At 36.1% G+C, this 25,821-nt stretch overlaps 1 protein-coding gene across 1 annotated transcript in view; it reads right to left on the bottom strand.

Annotated features, from left to right (window-relative positions):
* Positions 1-25,821, bottom strand: part of LOC119258514 (phospholipid-transporting ATPase IB-like) — a 136,753-nt gene that overhangs the window by 35,980 nt on the left and 74,952 nt on the right. Inside the window, exons 27-31 of the mRNA XM_037526806.1 lie at positions 23,851-23,925; positions 21,923-22,045; positions 16,770-16,848; positions 8,475-8,536; positions 7,391-7,486 (exon numbers count right to left, since the gene is read on the bottom strand). Coding sequence (XP_037382703.1) covers positions 7,391-7,486; positions 8,475-8,536; positions 16,770-16,848; positions 21,923-22,045; positions 23,851-23,925 — 435 coding nt within the window. The remainder of the gene's footprint in view (positions 1-7,390; positions 7,487-8,474; positions 8,537-16,769; positions 16,849-21,922; positions 22,046-23,850; positions 23,926-25,821) is intronic.

Raw genomic sequence — 25,821 nt, 5'->3', positions numbered from 1 at the left:
ACTGGAAGGGGGGCGGAGCAACATGGCGGCGAGAGACGCTGCGAGTAAGATCTCCCATTAAAAAAGTGAATAGGGAGGAAAAGCGCAGGTCCCAGTGAGAACTGGGACACGAAGAAATAAACGGGTGACTCCAGCAAGCAAACTGCCCGAAGAAGAAAGTGCCATAAAGAGGACTAGAAGGGAGGGAAGCGCAGAACCCTGCTCCCCTCCCCCGCCACAGAGGCGGCACTCTCCGACCCGCAGAGAGGAGGAACAACAAACCAAAACGACCCACAAGAACAAACGACGCAGCAAGCGGGACTGTGAGTGGAAAGGAACTATTGCAGCCACCACACCCCGTGAACGGGAGCTGAGGCGAACCCTGCAGGATCCGCCGCGGCGGTGAGCAAACGGCTCCGGCGCCATTAGAGAAGAACAAAGACCCGGGAGACGCACACACAGCCCGGGCTGCCGGTAAGCTGGCGCGGAAACGCGGCGCGCTCGGCGCTTGAAAAGCAAGTGCAGACCTGGATCGCGGCTGCCCAGGTCCCCGCGCCTGCGACCTAGGTTGCGGGAGACGACCTAGGCTTGCGGGGAGACGCGCGGAGGTCCTCACTGAGGTGAAGGTCCCTCCCTGAGTGAGCAGGAACCAGGCGCCCAGGCACGGGAGCGGTGCAAAAGGCGCCATTCCCGCGCCACTGAACTGGGCTACAGCCCGCGTCCTGGAACTGAGGGCTTTGAACTGAGACCCGGGGCACGAAAATTCGGGGCGTGGGTTCTCCACGACGGTGGGGCACAAGGCAGACACAGCACCCAAAGCTGTTGAGGTGTACCCTACCATTTCCGCTCTGTTCTCTGTCCCACGGGGGGGGAGGCGAAAAACAGCCCCCCAAGGACAATAGGAGAGATCTCTGGCGCCACCTAGCGACCAGGAAAAAAAAGTCACTAACACCCTATAACAGGACATTTCTTAAGACTGCTTGAAAAGGGCAGAAGGTTTCTGGAGGACCCAGTGGCCAGCCGGGAAGTTATTCCACGCCAGGCCCCTTCCGACCAGCAGTCTGAGCCCACAGAGGGAGCAGGCACCCACGTCCGGGGCAGACCGGGTGCGCAGAAGAGTGTGCCTGAAACCGGAGGCGCAGGGACTGCATCCCGCTTCGCCATTTGAGAACAGGGACATTTCTTCAGTAAAAACTGCCTAAAACCAGCAGAAAGCTCCCCCAGAAGACAGAGATGGCTCCTGGAAGAGCCAGAGGGGAGCGGAGAAGTTCACCCAAGATGTCAGTCAGTCCGAGCAACACAGTGTCCCAACGCATACGACAAATTAGAAAACAGACAGTAGGGAGTAGAAGAACCACACGCAACCTAAAAACTCCTCAGGAAAGAAGCACACCACAAAAAGAAAACCACTCCCCAGATTGCAACGACAGCAACTTGGAAGAACTTCTGAGCCTTCCAGAAAGAGAATTTAAAATTGCCATGATTAAAAAAGTGATAGATCAGAAGAAGGAAATTGAGTCCCTAAAGAGGGAAGTAAGAGAAATGCAGGAGATCAAAGAATTAATGGAGGAACTAAAGAACTCTGGGAAAAGCAATGAAAGCAGAATAGATGAAATGGAAGAACGAATAAGTAATCTTGAAGACACAGAAATAAAAAGAACCAAAACAGAAAAGGAAAGAGAAGTACGAAGGAAAAAGAATGAAGAAAGACTTCGGGAACTATCTGACTCCATGAGGAAAGGAAATATAAGAGTTATAGGAATTCCAGAAGGAGAGGAGAGAGATGTAGGAACAGAGAAAATATTCATGGATATAATTGAAGAGAACTTCCCAAATGAGAAGAAGGAGCTGAAAATTGATATACAAGAAGCAAGAAGAACACCAAACTTCCACGACGAAAGGAAAAACACAGCAAGACACATAATAGTAAAGCTCCCAAGAATCCAGGACAAGGAAAAAATAATGAAGCTGACAAGAGGGAAGAAACAGATAACATTCAAAGGAAAACCAATCAGGCTGACATCAGACTTCTCTGAAGAAACACTACGGGCAAGGAGAGAGTGGAGGGACATAGTCAACAGACTCCAAGAAAACAGATGCCAACAAGAATACTCTATCCCGCAAAGCTCTCTTCCTCCATGAAGAAAGAATATGGACCTTCCCAGACAAAGAGAAACTCCGGAATTTCATTGCGACTAAACCCCCACTCCAAAAAATACTACAAGGAATCCTAAAGCCAGAACCTCAGAGGGACGAATAACAACGAAAGAAGACCAAAAAAAAAAAAAAAGTTATTAAAAGAATAAATAAATAAAATCAAAGGAAAAGACAAACATAATGGCAAATACAGATGCTAACATATCAATATTAACTCTAAATGTAAATGGACTAAACTCTTCAATAAAAAGACACAGAGTTGCAGCCTGGATTAAGAAAAAAAACCCAACCTTTTGCTGTCTCCAGGAAACACATTTAGCTACAAAAGATAAAAATAGGCTCAAAGTCAAAGGATGGAAAACAATCCTACAAGCAAATGGGCCAAAAAAGAAAGCAGGAACAGCTATACTTATATCAGATAAAACAGACTTCAAACTCAAAAAAATAAAAAGAGACCCCAATGGTCACTACATTATGATTAAGGGGACAATACTTCAGAAGAAAGAAATAACACTCATTAACATATACTCACCAAACGAAAGAGCACCAAAATATATCAGACAACTGTTGTCCTCTCTGAAAACAGACATCAGAGAAAACACATATGTAGTGGGAGACTTCAACACACCACTATCAACAATGGATAGATCAACAAGACAAAAAATAAGTAAAGAAAACTAAAGCTCTAAATAAGGACCTAGAGCATTGGGCTTAACAGACATCTATAGAACACTAAACCCAAAAAAACGGAGTACACATTTTTCTCAAGCGCACACGGATCATTCTCCAGGATCGATCACATACTGGGGCACAAGACAAACATCAACAGATACACCAAGATTGAAATCATACCAACCATCTTTTCTGACCACGAAGGCATCAAACTAGAAATAAATCATAAAAAGAAGGCAAGGAACTATCCTACCTCATGGAGATTAAAAGCCACACTACTGGAAGACCACTGGACTAACGAGGAGATCAAAGAAGAAATTAAAAAATTCTTTGAATTGAATGACAAGGAGACACCAATATCCTAAATGTATGGGATGCAGCAAAAGCAGTAATAAGAGGAAAATATATAGCAATAGAAGCTCACATCAAAAAACAAGAAAGAACTCAAAGAAACAACCTAATCTCGAAGCTCAAAGATCTAGAAAAAGAACAACAAAAAAACCCCAGAACCAGTAGAAGAAAAGAAATAATAAAAACCAAAGCAGAATAAATGAAATTGAAACTAAAAAAACAATCCAAAAGATCAATGAAACCAAGAGCTGGTTCTTTGAAAAATAAATAAAATAGAAAACCCCTAGCCAGGCTCACAAAGGAAAAAGGGAGAAAGCACAAATACACAGAATCATAAATGAAAGAGGAGAAATCACAACGGACACAGCAGAAATCAAAAGAATAATCAGCAACTACTATGAACAGTTATATGGAAACAAGTTCAACAATCTAGAGGAGATGGACAAATTCCTACAACTCTACAATCACCAAAGCTAGATAAAGAAGAAATAGAACACCTAAACAGACCAATTACAAGCAGCGAAATTGAAATGGTAATTAAAAACCTCCCCAAAAACAAAAGCCCAGGACCTGATGGATTTACAAATGAATTCTACCAAACATTCAGAGACGAATTAGTGCCTATCCTTCACAAACTCTCCAAAAAAAGAAGGAAGGGACAATACCAAACACTTCTATGAAGCCAATATTACACTAATACCAAAACCGAAGGACCAACACAAAAAAAGGAAAACTATAGGCCAATCTCCCTAATGAACACTGATGCAAAAATCCTCATAAAATTTAGCTATCAGAATCCAACAATGTATCCATAAGATAATTCACCACGACCAAGTTGGATTCATTCCAGGGGCACAAGGATGGTTTAACATCCGAAAATCAATCAACGTTATCCAACACATCAACAAAAAAAATATAAAAACCATATGATAATATCAATAGATGCTGAGAAAGCTTTCGACAAAGTGGCAACACCCATTCATGATAAAAGCCCTTGAAATTCTTGGATACAAGGAACATACCTCAACATCATAAAGGCCATCTATGAGAAGCCAACAGCCAGTATCATTCTCAATGGTGAAAAGCTGAAAGCAATTCCATTAAGATGTGGAACAAGACAAGGATGTCCACTCTCACCACTGCTTTTCAATAATACTGGAAGTCCTAGCCAGAGCAATAAGACAAGAGAAAGACATCCAAGGAATCCAAATAGGAAAAGAAGAAGTCAAACTATCACTATTTGCAGATGATAATAATATACATAGAGAACCCCAAAATCTCCACAGAAAAACTAATTCAACTCATCAATCAATTCAGTAAAGTGGCAGGATACAAAATCAACATGCAAAAGTCAGTAGCCTTCCTATACACAAACAATAAATCTGAAGAAGAAAAACCAAAAAAACCACCCCTTTTACTATCGAAACAAAAAAAATCAAATATTGGGAAAAATCTAACAAAAGAGGTAAAGGACCTATACAAAGAAAACTATAAAACACTGTTAAAAGAAATAGAAGAAGACACAAAGAAATGGAAAGACATCCCCTGCTCATGGATTGGAAGAATAAACATTATTAAAATGGCCATCCTCCCAAAAGCAATATACAGATTCAATGCTATTCCAATCAAAATCTCAATGGCATTCTTCAAAGAAATAGAACAATTATTGATGAAATTCATATGGAATCACAAAAAACCCCGAATAGCCAAAGCTCTCCTGAAAAAAAAAGAAGGGAATGGAGGCATCACACTCCCAGACTTCAAACTATACTACAAAGCCATAATCATCAAAACTGCATGGTATTGGAACAAGAACAGACATACAGACCAATGGAATCGAATAGAAAATCCAGAAATAAACCCACAGATTTATGGTCAACTAATCTTTGACAAAGGAGCAAAGACTATGCATTGGAGCAAAGAAAGTTTGTTCAATAAATGGTGCTGGGAAAACTGGGTCTCTACATGCAAAAGAATGAAGCTTGACCACTACCTCACACCATACACAAAAATCAACTCAAAATGGATTAAAGAACTAGACATAAGACCTGAAACCATAAAATACATAGAAGGAAATATAGGCGAAACACTACGTGATTTGCACATCAAAGACATCTTTACAGACACATCACCCAAAGCAGTGATAGTGAAGAGAAAGATAAACAGCTGGGACTACATCAAATTAAAGAGCTTCTGCACAGCAAAAGAGACAATAACAAAAACAAAGAGAAACCCCACCAACTGGGAGAACATTTTTGCACCCAACACTAATGATAAAGGACTGATCACAAAAATCTGCAAAGAGCTGATGAGACTCAACAACAACAAAGAAAAATAATCCAGTCAAAAAATGGGCAGAAGAGCTAAAAAGAAACTTCTCTGAAGAGGAAATGCAAATGGCCAACAGACATATGAAAAAATGTTCAACATCACTTGTAATCAGGGAAATGCAAATCAAAACTACCATGAGATACCATCTCACACCAGTGAGAATGGCACATATTAAAAAAACTAGCAACAACAAATGTTGGCGAGGATGTGGAGAAAAAGGAACTCTTGTGCACTGTTGGTGGGAGTGCAAACTGGTCCAACCACTATGGAGAGCTGTGTGGAGATTTCTGGACCTACTAAACATAGAGCTTCCATATGATCCAGCAATTCCACTCCTAGGTATTTACCCAAAGGACACAGAAACATCAATTTCAAAGAGCACCTGCACTCCTATGTTTATAGCAGCACTGTTTACAATAGCTAAGCTTTGGAAACAACCCAAATGCCCAAAAATAGATGACTGGATCAAGAAGATGTGGTACATATATACCATGGAATATTACTCAGCATTCAAAAAAGATAAACACATGCAATTTGCAGCAACATGGATGGCGCTGGAAGGGATCATGCTCAGCGAAATAAGCCAAAAAGAGAAAGAAAAATACCGGATGGTCTCACTCATAGCAGGAATCTAGAAAACTTAAATAAGGGACCAGGAAAATGAATATAAGAAAGTGAAAATCAAAATCAACAAAAACTATGAACCAGAGACACTTTTTGGGGGTGGGGGCGGGAGGGAAGGATTGGGTCAGAATGGGGCGTTTGCAATTATATGGGGGATATAAAAATAAAATTAATATTTAAAAAAAAAAAAAAAAAAAAAAAGATTCCACTGGATCTTTACACTCCCTGAAAGCACCAGGATTGTCTTCACCTTACTGTCAGTGAATTCCCAGGGTTTATATTTGGACTTAGCATTTTACTCCAATTCACTAACATTGGGAATAGCGTTCAGGAAAATTAGGTTAATGACCTCATCATGCTGAGCCTAATAATTCTCCTTATATTTCTCTGATAGCATCACATTTTGATGTTTGTAACATTGGATTCAGTCCCCTTTCCTTGTTTATTTGCTATGGTGAATTACTTTGTTGTAATCTTTTGCTCTTGGTTTTACTATTTTTCTTCTTTGTTTGTGTGTGTTGTATTTAGCTTTGAGAGATTAAGACTCCATGTAATCACTGTACTCTGGCATCTTAATTAGGAATCTCTTATATGTGTGTATATGTAGTTTCTTTGTGTCTCTAAATGTAATTTTCATGAGGATTGGTTGGAGATACATACATACATACATACCACATGTATAAAAACATAGCTAACAAGCACACTGTGTACAGCTTTTAACACAGTGTTTTATTCATATTAATGAATGAATAAAACAAAACCCTATCTGATTTATTTAGTCATTTTCTTGGAGCTGGAAAAGGGTAAGGCCTGAAGAAGTAGGAGATTTGAAATGAAGAAAAATTGCACTATGCATATGTCCAAATAAATAAAGTACTATCAACCAACACTTGATGGTCAGAAATATGTAATTAGAGTTAAAATCACAACTAGTAACCTGAATTAATAGACAACCAGCTAAAGTAAAAGGAGGCAATATGCCAACAAACTGTTTCTTAAATGGAAGTCATACAAAAATGGTTAATGAGCTTGTTATTCTAAGATATATGCATACCTCATTTTATTGTGCTTCAACTTACTGTGTATCACAGATATTATAGTTTCTATAAAGTATGTGGCATCTCTGTGTCAAGCCAACTCTAGTTGGCACCATTTTTCTATGTGTTCATTTCTTGTCTCTATGTCGTATTTAATTAAGGCATGCACATTGATTTTTAGACATAATAGATAAGTTTTCAATTAATAGAATAAAGTATAATGTAGGCATTACTTATACCTGCCCTAGGAAGCCAAAAAGATTTTGTGACTTGCTCTGTTGCAGTACCATGAAACTGAACATGTAATATCTCCAAGGTATGCATGTATTTGTTAACTGGGAAAAAGGATGCAGAGGAATATGTTTTTTACTTGCTTACAAAAGGGATAACACACTGTTGAATACATATCTACAATATTTAGAATTATCAGTAAGAAACTACCAAAACAGAGGCAGACACAAATTAGAAGCCATAAAGGAAAATACTGATGCATTTAACTACAAAAAATGATATACAAACATTCATGACAAAAACACCATTAAATGTGAAAGTGAGTAACCGGAAATTTATTTTTCTAATATATGAGAAGATATAACATACTCAACATATATTGCTAATAATTAATGTGACCAACAACCCAACAGAATAATTTGGTAAAGTAAATTAATAAGTACTACACAGAAAAAGAAATAGAAGTACATATTCATGCAAACATGCTTACACTCAAAGCAAAAACTTCAATTGGATATCATTTCACCTACTAGATCAAAAGGTGTCAGAAAACCATTACCCAGAATGGCACGGGGAACTGATATTATCACTAAATTTGTACAACCTCTTTGAGGGATAATTTGGTAATGTTTTTCAAAATTCACAGTAGCCTTTGATTAGCATTTATACTTTTAGAAATGTATCCTACATATATATTTGCTTCTGGGCATAAAGTATAGCCTTTGCAGCAATTTTTGTAATGGCAAATGTCCAAAACAATCATAATGTCCACTAAAAGAATACTGGTGAAATAAATAATGATGAGTTAGTTGTTCATATAAATAGCCTCAAAAGAATGTGGGATAGGTTTGTGGGGTGATTCAAAACTATCACTGAGGCATGTTGTGTAATATACAAGCGAGATATAGAATAGCATCTCTTGCACAAAAATTAGGGGGGTATACATTTACATAAATGTTTTTTTCACATATCTAGAAAAATATAGCCATTTATAATAATTCCTTGAAAAGATATTGAAGCATGTGAAGTATTTAAAACTCATGGATAGTTAGTTTTTATTCAAAACTATGAAAAGTATAAGGATAAACTTACTGTATAAATGAAATTTCCAAGAAACAAATAGTCTGTTGTGTGACCATCTAGTAATACCATATCTGAAAATTGAAAACAAATTTTATCCTTATGCAGCATGAAACATAGATTTTTAAAGTTATTTTTAACAAAGTAATCCATTCCAGACACCAAAAATATTTAATTATTGGACATAGTTTTAAAGTGCTGTCAGTGAAAATGTTTAATTTTGCCTGTCATAAATGTGATGGTCTTCCATGCCTTACACTCTCCAAAACTGTATTAGGCAACAAAGAAATAAATCATAGAAATAAGTAAATTACAAAGAGTACATGAATGTGCTTATCAAGACCAGCTTAAAGTATCTAAACTGATTATTGAGTTGGGATCAAGCTGGCAGTGGGGAAACGCTGCGAGTAAGTCCTCCCATTAAAAAAAAAGAAATGTTAATAGGGAGGAAAAGAGTCAAGTCCCTGCAAGAACTGGGACATTGAAGATAAACGGGCAACTCTGGCTAACTGCCCAAAGAGGAAAGTTGCCATAAAAGAGGACAAGAAGAGGAAAGCTCAGAACCCTGCTACCCTCCCACACACACTAAGTTGGCATTCTCCAGCCAACAGAAAGGAGGAAAGGAAAAAAAAAAAAAGAACAACCTACAGATCTAGTGGGACACTGAGAAGAAAGGAACTATTTCAGGCACTGCACCCCACGAATGGGAACTGTGGAGAACTGTGCAGGAATTGCCATTAGAGGAAGAAAAGAACTCCTCAGAGACCTACAAATAGCCCAAGGCCAGCCAGTAAGTTTGTGCAGAAAAGCAGCGTGCTCAAAAAGCATACGCGGATCAGGGCTGCCCAGGTCCCCGCGTCCACGACCTAAGTTTGTGGGGAGATGTGGGGGAGCCTTCACTGAGGTGAATGTCCCACACTGAGTAATCAGAAACCAGGCGCCCAGACATGGGAGCGGGGTGCAAAAGGCGCCATTTCTGCGGACACTGAACTGGGCTACAGTCTGCATTCTGTATCTTAGAGATTTGGAACTGAAACCCGGGGCACAAAATTTGGGATGTGGGTTCCCCACGACTACGGGGCACAGAGCAGACACAGCACCCCCACACCGTTGAGGCGCTCCATACCACCCCCACTCTGTTCCCTGGACCCATGGAGAAAAAAACATTTCTGGAAGGTCACTAGGAAAGATCTCCGGCGCCACCTAGTGACCAGAACAAAATCACCAACACCCTGATAGTTGGAAACCAGAAATCCCCAAAACACCCTCAGGCTCTGAGAGAGATTGGGCCATGCAAACAGGGGTAAGAAGGGAAATAAGGGGTGGAGCAAGACCCCATTCTGGAACTGAGAGCCAGGCGCATGATCCAGGGTGGGGATGCACCATAGCAGCAGGCACTGCACAGTGTGACAGCCAGCGTTTTGTATCTGATAACCCTGGAACTGAGACCTAGAGTGTAGAATTCAGGGTGCAGAATCCATACAGCTGTTGGCATAGCACCAGGTGAACATGGGGCAGCACAGCACCCAGCTTGAATAAGAGCCCCTGTGTTGAGGGGCTCCCCTCCACCCCACCTCCATTTCTCAGAGAACCACTGGGAAAAAGCACGGGGCAGCAAGTATGGGTCTCTAGCACCACCTCATGACCAGAATACAATCACCAACTAGTTGATTCCCTGTTGGAACTGAGTAAATACAGAGGGAGGGAACTGTAAGGGACAGTGCCCAGCAACACAGCAACAACACCATGGTGGAGTTTTGGCCTACCAGTGCTGGTCTCAGTCTGGTAAACAGTTTCTGACACCCCTAAAGGAGCACTCCAAAGAGTTGCCCACCAACACCAGTGGCACAATGTCCCAATGCATAGAACTATTTAGAAAGCAAACAACAGGGAGAAGAAAAAATATAAATAACCAAGCAAGCCCGCAGGAGAAGGATACACCACAAAAAGAAATACAGTCACCAGAGCTTAACAATGACATGGAAGAACTTCTCGGCCTGTCAGATAGAGAATTAATGATCAGCATGATTAAAAAGCAGAAAGAAAACAAAAAGAAAAAAATGATTTGAGACAAGTAATCACTGAACTGAAGAATGAAATTAAAATCTTAAGAAAAGAGACTCAGGAGATTAAAAGATTACTAGAGGAGATAAAGAACTCTGGGAAAAACAATGAAAACAGAATCAATGAAATGGAAGAACGGATCAGTACTGTCGAAGATACAGAAATAAAAAGAGCCAAAAGAGACAAGGAGAGAGAAGTGCAAATGAAGAAGTATGAGGATACTCTTAGACAATTATCAGACTCCATGAAGAGAGGAAATGTAAGAGTTATAGGCATTCCAGATAGTGAGGAGAGAGACAAAGGAACTGAGAAATTATTCAAAGAGATAATTGAAGAAAACTTCCCAAGCATGAAAAAGGAGACGAATATAGACATACAAGAAGCAAGAAGAACTCCCAATTACCACAATGAAAAGAAAAGTACAGCAAGACACATAATAGTAAGGCTTGCAAGAGCCCAAGACAAGGAAAATATAATGAAACTGGCAAGGGGGAAGAAACAGGTAACTTATAAGGGAAAAACAATCAGGTTAACTTCAGACTTCTCCAATGAAACATTACGGACAAGAAGAGAATGGAGTAACATATTCAGCAAAATTCAACACAGCAAATGCCAACCAAGAATACTTTACCCTGCAAAGCTCTTTTTCCTCTACGAGGAAAAAATATGGATCTTCTCAGACAAACAGAAACTCCAGAAATTCATTACAACTAAACCCCCACTCCAAAAAATTCTAGAAGTCCTAAAGCCAAAACCAACAGAGGAATGAACAAGAAGAACAGAATAAAGCAAGGAATAAAATCATGAAAAAGACAAACAAAATGGCAAATACAGATGCCGATATATCAATATTAACTCAATGTAAATGGATTGAACTCATCAATAAAAAGACACAGAGTAGCAGACTGGATTAAAAAACAAAATCCAACCTTCTGCTGTCTCAAGGAAACACATTTAACCACAAAAGATAAAATGTGGAAAGTAAAAGGTGGAAAACAATCCTACAAGCAAATGGACCGAAAAAGAAGGCAGAGAACTCTAAAACTCCATAGAAAAACCACTCAAAATAATCAACCAGTTCAGTAATGTAGCAGGATACAAAATCAACATGCAAAAATCAGTAGCCTTCTTATGCACAATCAGTCTGAAGAAGAAGAAATTAAGAACACCATCCCTTTTATAATTGAAAAGAAAAAAATCAAATACTTGGGAATAAACCTAACAAAAGAGGTGAAAGACCAATACAAAGAAAATTATAAAACACTGTTAAAAGAAATTGAAGAAGACACAAAGAAATGGAAAGACATCCCCTGCTCATGGATTGGAAGAATTACCATTATTAAAATGGCCATCCTCCCAAAAGCAATATACAGATTTAATGCTATTCCAATAAAAATGTCAATGACATTCTTCAAAGAAATAGAACGAATATTGATGAAATTCATATGGAACCACAAAAAAATCTTGAATAGCCAAAGCCCCACTGATGAAAACAAAGGAGAAAAGAGATCACACTTCCAAACTTCAAGGTATACTACAAAGCATAATAATTAAAACAGTTTGGTATTGAAACAAAAAGACACACAGACCAATGGAACCAAATAGAGAGCTCAGAAATAAAGTCACACTTATATGAACAACTAATCTTTGACAAAGGAGCAAAGACTATGCAATGGAACATGGACAGTTTGTTCAATAAATGGTGCTGGGAAAACTGGACCTCCAATGCAAAATAATGAAACTAGACCACTACATCTCACCATGCAAAAAAATCAATTCAAAATGGATAAAAGAACTGGACATAAGACCTGAAACCATAAAATATATAAAATAAAATATAAGTAAAACATTACAAGACATTCATCGCAATAACATCTTTAAAACTCATCACCCAAAGCAGTGATAGTCAAGGCAAAGATAAACACCTGTGATTACATCAAATGGAAAAGCTTCTGCACAGCCAAAGACACATTAACCAAAACAGAGGGACATCCCACTGATTGGGAAAAAATCCTTGTACCCCAGTCAACTGATAAGGGTCTGACCACAAAGATACACAAAGAACTCACAGGGCTCAACCAAAACAAAATAAACAATCCAGTCAAGAAATGGGCAGAACTTAAAAGACCTTTCTCCACAGAGGAAATGCAAATGGCCAACAGGCATATGAAAAAATGTTCAACATCCCTTATAATCAGGGAAATGCAAATCAAAACCATACTGAGATACTACCTTACACCAGTAAGAATGGCACATATCAAAAAAACAAGCAACAACAAATGTTGGCGAGGATGTGGTAATAAAGGAACTCTCCTGCATTGCTGGTGGGAGTGCAAACTGGTCCAACCACTATGGAAAGCTGTCTGGAGGTTCCTCAGTCTACCATAAATGGAGCTACCATACGACCCGGCAATTCCACTACTAGGGATCTACCCAAAGGACACAAAAACATTGATTCAAAAGAACACCTGTATACCTATGTTTATTGCAGCACTATTTACAATAGGTAAAACCTGGAAACAACCCAAATGCCCCAAAATAGATGACTGGATCAAGAAGATGTGATATATATCCACAGTGGACTATTATTCAGCAATAAAAAAAGATAAACTCATGCCATTCGCAGCAATGTGGATGGAGCTAGAAGGAATTATGCTCAGTGAAATAAGCCAGAAGGAACAAGAAAAATATCAGATGGTTTCAACTTATAACAGGAATATAGGGGAACCAAATAAGACATCAGTGTAAAAAAAATAATAACAGTACAAAACACAACAAAGCAAAAATAGACAATTATAAACCAGAGACATAATGCAGGAGAGGAGGAGGAAGAGGGATCAGAGAGAGGGAGGGAGGAGCACAGGGGTCTGTGGTGATGGTGCACGGGTGCCTTGGAGAAGGAAATTCTATGGGGACTCAACCTGAGGGGGTGGAGGGAAGCAAATATTGTTTAAAAAAATAAAAATAATATCTAAACCATCTAAAAGAATCTTCAAACTGAAGTCCAAATAATACAGAGTGATACTAGGCACAAAGAGATTTTTTGAAAAGATTTTGTCATGGTTTTTAGTCTATTTTTCCAGGATTACTAAAATAATAACTTGAATATGTAATTTGAAATTACAATAGAATTTCAAATTTTCTTCAACTGTTGCTAAGTCTAATATAATCTTATATTTTCATTCACTATAAAGGGTTAGTATTAACTCAAGATTAGGATGATTTATTCAGATCTTATAAAAGTAAGAAAATTTTGAACAGTAGTGATGAAAGAGGCCATCCTTGTACCTGATATTACAGAAGGAATGTTCAGCTTTCACCACTGAGTATGATGTTAGCTGTAAGTTAGGCATATGTGGTTTTTATTGTGTTAAGATATGTCCCTCTAATACTCATTTTATTGAGAATTTTTATCATAAATGGATATTGGATCTTGTCACATGGTTTTCCTGCATCTGCTGATAGAATCTATTGATATATATTTTTTCATTCTATTTGTTCACGTGGTGATTTACAGTCATTGATTGCATGTGTTTAACTATCCTATATCCCTGGAATAAATCCCACTTGGTCATGATGTATGACCCTTTTAATGTATTGTTAAATTTGATTTGCTAGGATTTTGTTGAGGGTTTTTTGTTATCTATATTCATCAGAATATTGGCCTATAGTTTTCTTTTTTGTGTGATATCCTTGTCTCCTTTTGGGATCAGTAATATCAGATTCAGAAAATGTGTTTGGAAACTTCCTTCTTCAGTTGTTATTTTGAAAATATTGAGAACAGTAGGTTTCAGTTCATCTTTAAAGATTCTGGCAGAACTCAAGAGTGAAACTATCTAGTTGGGTTTTTGTTTGTTTGTTTGGGGGAGGGGAAACTTGATTATTCTTTCACTTTCCTTGCTTGAATTGATATGTTCAGGTTTCTTGGTATGGTGTATGCTTCTAAATTTTTTTTCCCCATTTCTTCTAGGTTATCCTATTTGTCGGCATAAAGATGTTCATAGAATGCCAAGACTTGGGGTGAGCTGCATGACTGGTGGAGGCATCAGCCCTTGTCAGCACTTGTCAGCACTTGTTACTATCATTTTGATTACAGCCATCCTAGTGAGTATCAAGTGTTATCTACTGTAGTTTTAATTTGAATTTCTTTAATTATTAATGGCGTTGAGCATCTTGTCATGTGTATATCAGTTATTTGTAAATATTTATAGTACTGTTTGTTAAAAACCTTTGTCCCATTTTTAAAAATTGGGTCGTTTATCTTTTCATTGTTAATTTGCAAGCATGTGCTATATATTCCAGACAGAAATTCCTATTTTCTATTTACTATGTAATTTTAAACACTTTGCTCCATTTTGTGGTGTATTTTCACTTTCTTACTGGTGCACTTAAGCACAAATGTTTATTTTAATGAAGTCTGGTTTATTTACAGTGTTGCTTGTGTTTTGATGTCATATTTAAGAAATGTTTGTCTAAATAAGATCCTAAAAATTATTCCTATACTTTCTTCAGAAAGTACATGATGTAATTTTGCTTTTGCTGCCTAACATATATTCTCTTTTTATGACTTTCAACACTTAGTTATAGTGTGTCTGTGTATAGATCTCTGCATTTATCTCACTTTTAGTTCATTCGGTTTCTTGGATGTGTAAATTAATGTTTTTTCAACTAATTTGAAACTTTTTAGTTAGTATTTCCTCAATTTTTTTTCTCCAGCATTCTTTTTCTCCTTTTGCGTTTGGTCATTACTGAGTTGGTATATTTAAAGACTTTTCACATTTCTCTGAGGCACTGTTCATTTTTCTTCATTTTATTTTCTCTCTGGTCTTCCAGTTGCATACTCTCAATTAATTTAACTTTGCTCATTGTTTCTTCTTCCATTTCAAATTTACTGTTGAGACCTTCTAACAAACCATTCAATTAGATTGTTTTATTTTTAAATTCCAAAATTTTCATTTGGTTCTTCATTATAATTTCTATCTATTTATTATCTCTATTTGATGTGACATTGCTGTCATGCTTCAATTTTATGCATGATTTCCTTTAGGTTTTTGAACATATTTATAATGACAACTTTGAACTGTTAAATTTGACATCTGGACCCTCTCACAGGCAGTTTGTGTTGACTGTCTTTTTTTTCCACTTATATGTTATATAGTCCTGCTTCTGTGCATGCCTTATAAATTTCTGTTGTTGAATATGGGACATTTTACATACTATATTACAGGTACTCTTGATAATCATAGCCCTCCCCCAAAAGTATAATTATTGATGTTTGTTTATTTGTTTTGTGATTTGGGTAGCCTATTTATATATTTCCCCCATTTTTTTCTTTGGCTTAATTTCCAGAGAAGTTACAGAGTTGTGTTTTTATAGTTTTAACTATCTATGTTTAATTGGATGAGGAGTAGGTCCACAGACATCCTTAGACTGCTATCCTAGACGTGGAACTAATTGTCATCAACTTCTTACTTTTCTTTATGTATTCTTGGCAGCTGAAAGTTTTGCTTATATTTTACAGATTAGAACTTTATCAATGTTATGAAAGATTCATTATTTTAATAGCATAAACCAACACAACTCAACTAAATTTTTAAAAAATATATAAAAGACAGAGACATATCACTAATAACATGATAAAAATTAAATTTTATTAAAGAAAATAAATCACACCTTAATTTTTGGTTGTGAATTCATTACACACCACTAATATACGTCATAAATATGTCTTAGACTTCTGGATTTATTAGACCAAAACCAGTTTTGAGAAAAACTGTATGTCAGGGAAAAAAGGACTAATAATAAGGTAGAAGGTTCAGTTTATGATATTGTTAGACAGGTATTACAGTCTAAATTGAAGCAAGAAGTTTGGTAAGTAAAAACAATAACTAAAGTACACATAAATTTCACCATTGTTTGACAGGAGTCATTGAAAATTTATCAGAGCTATTGAGTTATTCATCAGACTTTGCATATGAAAACCTAACAACATTAATTCTCAATTTATACATGTCAGAAGGAAAAAGAATGGGTCCTAAAAATCAGCACTTAAATGTTCAAACTATCACCTGCTAATTAGAGGAATTCTTCATACTAATTTTTTGTTTCTAAATTCTTTTCCTTCATCTCTTTCTGTAGACACACACACACACCACTACCACCACCACATACCACATATGTAGAAACATTAACTCCAGTGAGAATATGTTCTTTGCTGAGTAGTTAAAACAATGAAATTATTACCATGCTCCAGCATCTTTGTGGGCAACCAGAAGAGAATTAAGGAGTGAAGCAAAGCATGTATGCATTCAACGCAAAACACCTGAAACAAAACAAAGCAAAGTCAAGATAGTACCTTTATCTAAACTAAAAAAACAAAAAGTGATATTCTGAAGTATTTTTGACTTTGCAAAACATAATTATAAAGCTAAAATGTTTTCCAAGAGATCAAAAAATTGGATTTCTCTATTCCAATTTAAAAAGAAGTCACTGCACATTTATATGATAGTGTTATTTTAAAAATACTTTTAAATATGAATGTATAGAATGCAAATATAGTATACTTGTTTTAATAAATTATAAAAATTTAAATTATCCAGCAGAACAGAATCAGAAATAATTTTAAGAGAACTATTAAACATTTAAATTTTTAACTTTAAACATAATTTCATACTAAATTTCATATTGTCATATCTTACCCTGACTCTAGTTAGTGAAAATAACTTTTAACAGACCTAAAGGAAATCTTAGTGGGCCTCCCCTGGTGGCACAGCAGTTGAGCGCTGGGTTGCGAGGCTGCCTGCAGCCTCTGCAGCGCCGGTTCGATCCCCGGCCACTGGCGAGGGTCCCACAAAAAAAAAAAAAAAAGAAAAAAAAGAAAGAAATCTTAGTAATACAAAATCTTCAAACTCAAAAACTAAGTCTTTGCTCTTTCCACTGTAAATATGCCAGTTATTTTTATCTTTGCCAAAAAGAATTCTCCACAAAGAACCAGAGAAAAGGAGAATGTAGAAAAACATATTGGTCTGTGACATAAATTTCTTGGAGTAATGCATATTTTAGGAAAGTATATAAGAAAGTGGTTCAAAAAAAAAAACTAATACCAGATTTGGAAAAACCTCAACATTTATGGAATATTGAGTAGGGTACATAGAAAGTTCAGTCTCAGTGAAAAAAATATTATTCCCAGATGAAGTACTATTCTGTTCTAACATTTTAAAAGCCAGAGCCAGAAAGATGCTTTAGGTTTTATATCCACATGTTTAGTCACTTTTGAGTTTTTGTGTATAGAGTTAAGTATGAATCTATTTTCATCTTTTTGCATGTGGCTATTGATGTTTTCCAGTACCATTTATTAAAGAGGCTATCTTTTCTTCATTATATGTCCATAACTTCTTTGTCAAAGATTAACTGTCTGTATTTGTGTGGGTTTACCTCTGGCTTTCTATTCTATTCCATTGGTCCAAGTTTCTGTTTTTGTTTCACTACCATCCTGTTTTGATTACTGTTGCTGTGCAATGTAGTTTGCAATAAGGAAGTGTGATACCTCCTGTTTTCTTCTTTTTTCTCAAGACTGCTTCAGTTACTTTGGGACCTTTTGTAGTTCCACATAAATTTAATATTTTTCATTATATTTCCTTGAGAAACGTCATTGACCTTTCTTATGGTTGTTGACCTATCTATGGTCAACTGAGGTATAGATCATACATCTGAGGCATCTGGAGCGGAGAGTACAATGGACTATGATGAAGAACTGTGGGTATTTCAGTGGTACAAGAACTATGGTGACAATATCCAAGTGGAGAAATTCTATAGTGTTAAAAAATTCACAAGGATATAAAATAATGATACTTCATTAATATATATATATTTAAGAGAAAAATCAGAGAAAGGAACTTCACAATAGGTAGTACATTGAATCTGTAATAGCGTTATGTGATTGGCCATTTTAATGAATTAATTCCTCCAATCCATGAACCTAGGATATCTTTCCATTTCTTTGTATCTTCTTTTATTTCCTTTAACAGAGTTTTATAGTTTTTAATATATAGGTCTTCCATCTCCTTCCTTAAGTGTATTCCCAAAGATTTCATTATTTTTTGGTGTGATTATAAATAGGATTGTATTCCTTATTCTGATATGCTGTTTGTAGATAGAAATACAACTGATTTTTGTTTGTTGATTTTTTATCCTGCCACTTTATTGTATTCATTTATTATTGCTGAAAGTTTTTTTGTAGTATTTTTTGTTTTCTCTAAGTATATTAGCATATCATCTGCAAATAGTAACAGTTTCACTTTTTTCTTTTCCAATTTGGATTCCTACTATGTCTTTTTCTTTCATAATTGCTTTTGCTATGACTTCTAGTACTATGTTGAATAATGCTGGTGATAGTGAACATCCTTGCTTGTTCCTGATCTTAGTGGGGATGCTTTCAGATTTTCATCATTGAATATGATATTGACTATGTGTTTATAATATAAGGCTGTTTTAAGTTCCATTTATTCAACCTAAATAAATAATGGAGTACTAGCTAACTATAAAAAAAAAGATGAAATCTTACTGGCTGAGACAACATAGATGGAACTGGAGAGAATTATACTAAGTGAAATAAGTAAGAAGTAGAAAGACAAATACTAATGGTTTCACTCAGAGGTGGAATATAATAAACCACACAAATGAACAGACAAAATGAAACCAACACAAACCCCAGAAATCTGACTGTACAAATCAATTGTACAATTGATGCTACCAGAGTGGGATGTGTAGGAGAGGAGCGCTGTGGAGAAGAGGCCTAATGGACTATAGTGAGAGATTGTTGGTGCTTTTGTGGTGGGTGTCGTGTGGTAACATACATACAAACATGTATGAACATATACTCTTGAATCATATGCAGTGTTGTAAAACACTGTACCTCAACAATAAAAAAATACAATTAAAATATAATAATAAAATTAAAAACAAAACCACCAACAAAAGAATGCATACTGCCTATAAGAAACAGATTTTAAAATGAAGACGCAAATAACTTAAAGGTAAAAAGATGAAATATATATATATATTTTAGAAACACTCTATTTTTTATTTAAATATTTTATTTTATATAATTCTTACATCTTTTTTCAACTTTGCACAATGTATGCATTTTCATTTTGGGTATATTCCCCATAATATTGTACCCCTCTCCTTATTTTGACTCTAGTCAAAAGTTAGTGAAAATAACTTTTAACAGACCTAAAGGAAATCTTAGTGGGCCTCCCCTGGTGGCACAGCAGTTGAGCGCTGGGTTGCAAGTTTGTCTCTCGTTTATAGTTGCTTGTTGATTTTGATTTTTACTAGTCTTTTTCCTGGTCTCTTATTTAGATTTTCTAAATTCCTGCTATGAGTGAAACCATCCGGTATTTTTTTTTTTCTTTCTGACTTATTTCGCTGAGCATGATCCCATCTAGCTCCATCCATGTTGCTGCAAACTGCATGTGTTTATCTTTTTTGATTGCTTAGTCATATTCCATTGTGTATATGTATCACATCTTCTTGATCCAGTCATCTATTTTTGGGCATTTGGGTTGTTTCCATAGCTTAGCTATTGTAAATAGTGCTGCTATAAATATAGGGGTGCAGGTACCTTTTGGAATTACTGTTTCTGTGTCATTTGGGTAAATACCTAGGAGTGGAATTGCTGGATCATATGGAAACTCTATGTTTAGTAGTTCAAGAAATCTCTACACAGCTCTCCTTAGTGGTTGGACCAGTTTGCACTCCCACCAGCAGTGTAGGAGAGTTCCTTTTTCTCCACAACCTCGCCAGCATTTGTTGTTGCTAGTTTTTTAGTATGTGCCATTCTCACTGGTGTAAGATGGTATCTCATGGTAGTTTTGATTTGCATTTCCCTGATTACAAATGATGTTGAACATTTTTTCATATGCCTGTTGGCCATTTGCATTTCCTCTTCAGAGAAGTTTCTTTTTAGCTCTTCTGCCCATTTTTTGACTGGATTATTTTCTTTGTTGTTGTTGAGTCTCATCAGCTCTTTGCAGATTTTTGTGATCAGTCCTTTATCATTAGTGTTGGGTGCAAAAATGTTCTCCCAGTTGGTGGGGTTTCTCTTTGTTTTTGTTATTGTCTCTTTTGCTGTGCAGAAGCTCTTTAATTTGATGTAGTCCCAGCTGTTTATCTTTGCCTTCACTTTCACTGCTTTGGGTGATGTGTCTGTAAAGATGTCTTTGAAGTGCATGTCATGTAGTGAGAAACACTCTTTTTAAAAAGAAACTGATGTGGTTATGTTATGCTTAAGGTAAATTTTGATCAAAGAATTTTACCAGGAATAACAGGTAATTTCATAATGAAAAAAAAAGGTCAATAAATGGAATATAGTAATTCTAAACTTTTATTCACTAATAAGACCATCAACATGTATGAAACAAAGCTAATAGAACTTCAAATGGGATCAAAGTTAATTCAGCTATAGTTGGAGTAATAGAACCTCTCAATAATTGATCGAAATATTGGACAAAAAAAAGCACTAAAGATGTAGAAGTTTTGAATAATGCTATGAATTTAAGCTAAAACCTTCATTCTTTTTTTTTTTTTTAAAGATTTCTTTATTTATTTATACAAGCACTGGATCCGGTCAGAAGCGCGGTAGGGTGAGAGAATTCACCAGAGCCAGAATGGGGAACAGAGCAGGCAGACCAATGAAATACACTGCTGCGGGGAGCAGTGGGCACATCAGGAGAGGTCTGTGCACCATGTAGGACTCTCCCTGGTGGCCCAGGATCGAACCGGTGCTGCAGAGGCTGTTGGAAGCTTCGCAGCCCAGCGCTCAACCGCCTGCACCACCAGGGGAGGCCCAAAACCTTCATTCTTTTCAAGCAAAGATGTAATATTTCAAAGATAAATTATATTCTGAGACATTAAACAAGTCTCAATACCTTCTAAAAGGTCTATATTTCTCCCAGGTGTCTACTTTTTCATTAAAGCTTCACAAATGATTGAAATGAAGTTGGGTTTACGCTCATAGTCAATAAATTCCTTTTAACTTTTCCGCTTAACTCTTATAACCTAAGAAGTTATCTTTCAATGGAATCATTTGGAATAATACTATCACCAAATTCAGACGCTCTTTTATCTTTTCCAGGACTGTTCATTGTACACCACATATGTCCTGAAGTTCTCATTGCATAATCTCTGAAATCACACATGAGGCCTTGTTTCTTTTTCTCAAAACTTCCCTCCCAGACATTTTTGGAATTTGAACCTCAATTACCTGAATAGGGAACTAAAAGGAACTAAAAGGGAAAGGATGGCACAGGATTTTATTGTTTGTGTGTTAAAAAGTATTTTCCCTAAAATAATCAGGAAAGAGACCAGTGGTACCATGCAATAAATTTGTTTACCTTTGCGCTAAAAATTTTCGCTCCTTGAGAAATTGTGTAGAGTTGTGGATACTTAAACAGGCTCTCTTGACTGCAGCACTTATCAAAGATGCCCAGAGTAAAAGGTGGTAATGAAGTGAAAATCTACACAGAAAACAAGGTTCTCTTAAAAAGAGCTTTAGTCTTTAAGTTAAAATATTTACAATCAATTTCCTGGCTCTCATAGTGTTTTATGATTATTAAGATCTCATCATGATAGAGATTGGGTGAAGGGTACACAGAACTACTTTTTGCAAATTCTGGTAATTCTTAAAGTATTTTAAAATAAAAGTTATTTACAGAGAAGCTACTATTAAGTCATATATATTCCAGAAAAATGCATCATATCATGACTTAATTTTTCTGACTGATCTACTCCTGTGATTCAACAGCTTGTCTTCAACTCATATGACACTTTGACTTCCCTTTGGATCCTTGAAATAGTCCTTCTCTCAGCTTAATGTCTAATTAAGTGTCTGAAACACATGGTTTTTATATATTTTATTTAATACTCTAATTTTTTTCCTGGTAGGAGAGCAACTTCCATAGCAGGTAGTCATAATGGGCAGGAGCAAAATAGTATGATTTCTAAAAATAGGATGACAATTGATTTAAATTTAGTTATCAAATAACTGGACAGAATATATCTCTGGTTTTGCTAGTTACTATTTGAAAGGTCCCAGTCCTCATTTTGTTCCATTTGTAAAATGAATGTGCAGTGGGTAAGATTTAGTAAGTCAAAGAATATAATGTATGTTGTTATATTTTATCATAAATTGTCCATAATTTTAAGTTTCTCATTTTACTGGTTATCTAAAAAATAAGCTAAATCTGTGCTTTCCTTTAAAAAAAAAAAAAAAGATCCCATTGACCAACATATCACAGTGATTTTTCTAATACAGAGGAAAGACTCTGTTGCTCCCTACTGCAGGCTTTAATGAAACTTTAAAGAAAATTGATCATGGTCATATATGATGTAGAGCCTGGAAAAGAGAACCCTACGTATGACCTCAAGCTTATTGGTATAGCGTTAGAGCCAAATACACCTAGCCATTAACATTTACACAACTGCAAATATTGATAGAACTACATGCTTTGATGTTTTTGGACACTCAATTCCTCTGTCCAGTGACCTGTCAGTGCGGTATGTTTTAAAAATTAAAGTTCTAGAAGACAGAATTTAAGGATTAGGACACATGACGTCCAGAGTAGCGAGTGATTACAGTAACGTCGTACAGAAGAGAGGGTGTGATACGATTGCCAGGAGCCTAATTTTTATGCTGTCCTTAAAGGAGAATAATAATGAAGAAAAATCAACCAAAAATTAAAAACCTGTATGGTTAATAAGCTATCTAGCCATGCTGTTTACTCTATTTCTAATTTTTAAATTTAAGCAGCATTAAATAATGGTTTGGGATTATTTTTAGAAAATTCAATTAAAGTTTCAAAAATAGTACTTGTAGTAGGGCTTGTTAACAAAATTTAACATTTAGTACAGATATAGGGCAATATATTTCCACATGGACAAATATTCTACATCATGAGATTTAAAAACATGTAATTGTACTTATGAACACACACACACACACAGATGAATTCCATGTATTAAATGGAATGGGTTTAGGTAGAGTTCAGCAATTTTACTTGCTTTAAAAGCATGAAAACATTTTCCAGTGTCAGATATATTAGTAAAATACATTTATTGCAAATTTCATGCAGTCACTATGGAATAACCTGCTCTGATTGAAGATACCTGTGGAGAGTTTAAGTTCCCACAAGATTTGTCACAAGAGCCCTAAAAATGTATTGATGCTGCTTTCTATGTATAGAGATGATTGACTTTGACACATTTCTCAGACTCAACAGTAAAAGAATGTTACTGAAGTTTTGTGTGGAGAATGCTTGCTTACCACATTGTATAAGCTGATGCACCAACGTTCAAATATAATCTGCCCAGAAAATGCACTAACAAAGGCAAACCAAAGCTGAAAGAGAAGGAAGCCAAATGAAGTTTTATGTTAGTGTTGACCTAAATATACCCATATATTTAAAATATGTATTAATTTATATTAAATATATCCATATATTAAAAGGTACAGAACATGGAGACCTCAGTGGGCAGAACTGCTAGAAAAATAACCAGTGAGAGGGTATGCAATTATTCTTTCACAAATTATGAATTTCAGATACCATCTATTACTGATACTAAAAATACTGATGTACTTCATGTATGTTTATATCAAAATATGAATTTCTGGCAAAACCTCATTTGCAAATAATCTCAAATCAAGTAATTAAGATTTACTATATATATTTTTTATAAAGATTTATTTATTTATTTATTTATACAAGCACTGGGTACAGTCAGAAGTGTGGGAGGGTGAGAGGATTCACCAGAGCCAGAGCAGGGAACAGAGCAGACAGACTGACGAAACACACTGCTGAGGGGAGCAGCGGGCACTGCAGGAGAGGTCTGCTGCGCCATGTGGGACCCTCGCCGGCGGCTGGGATCAAACTGGTGCTGCAGAGGCTGCGGGCAGCTTCGCAGCCCAGTGCTCAACCGCTGCGCCACCAGAGGAGGCCCTACTATATGTTTTATGTTGGCACAGTTAGCAGAACTATCCCTTCTCAATCACAGTGTTTTAATAGTAAAAGCCAGTATATATTGTGCAATTCTCACATACCTGCCACTATTTTGTTACCTTAAATGCACTATTATATTTAACCTAAAAGCAACAATATTAAGTAAGTGCCATTACTACTTTTATTAAATTTAAGAACTGGAAACTATGGCTCAGAGAGGTTAAATTATGCACTAAGTCACACTGCTATTAAGTGGCAGAGAGAAGATTAGTACCTAGATCTACATGAGTCAACTTATATGTTGGAGGTGCTGTGTTAAAATGTGTCATAAATTAGAAAAAGATTCCCTTTTATTTCACTTCATAGTTTGAGATTATGAAGATAATAACTCAATTCCATCTTTTCAGCTACAAGAGGTAGTTATAAACATGCAGTTTATGATCAGACATACCTGGGCTAGAATCCCATTTCTGTCACTTTCTAGCTCTCACTGTTCAGTGAACTTAGACAAGTAATTTAGCCTCCTTCACTCTCAGTTTCTCATAGGATTCGCAAGTTTTAAGTAAGATAATACTTTTTAAATGATTATCATAGTGTTTGACCTATTGATTGACCTATTGAATAAATATTACTTTCTTACTTAGCCACATATTAACAAACATAGAAGTTTTTGAAAAATGCCTCAAATTTCCTTACAGTGAATTGTAATTAGCAACATAATACTTTGTAAAATACAGCTCATGGTCTGCAGCACCTTGCAGTTTAATTGGTTTATATATAATCACGCAAAAACAACTGGATGGTAATAAAATGCAGTTTTAGCATTTTATAAAATGCAGTTAGCATTTGCTAACTGTTTATGACACTGGAGTTCTACTAATATCATTCTTTACTGAAGCAAGGCATTTCATTGTAATTATTTGATAGAGAATTAATAACAAATAACTAAATATTCTGAAATTAATGGATAGCTTTCTGTTAAGCTCACTTAATCTCTATTTTATTCACATTTTGGCAAAATCCCATTTGATAACATGATAAAAAGTGATAAATAGAAACATTATAGAAAAGACATCAGTACTCTAAATTATACTTAACTTAATTCCAATTAAAATCCCCATAAGATAGATGATAATGATGTATCAGTATTAATTTCCTAATTTTGATGACTGTTCTGTGGTTATATAGGAAAGTATACTTTTTTTGTGGAAGAATGAACAGTGGAGCTTTTGGGGTTGGTAGGGTATCATATGTGCAGCCTGCTCTCAGATGGTTCAGAAAGAAAATTCTTGGTAATA

This window comes from Talpa occidentalis, unplaced genomic scaffold (genome assembly GCF_014898055.3).
Source record: "Talpa occidentalis isolate TD23 unplaced genomic scaffold, MPIMG_talOcc4v2.1 talOcc4.5, whole genome shotgun sequence".
NCBI lineage: Eukaryota > Metazoa > Chordata > Mammalia > Eulipotyphla > Talpidae > Talpa > Talpa occidentalis.
Note: the sequence above shows the minus strand (reverse complement) of the source record. Positions and strands in the feature narration are given on the sequence as shown.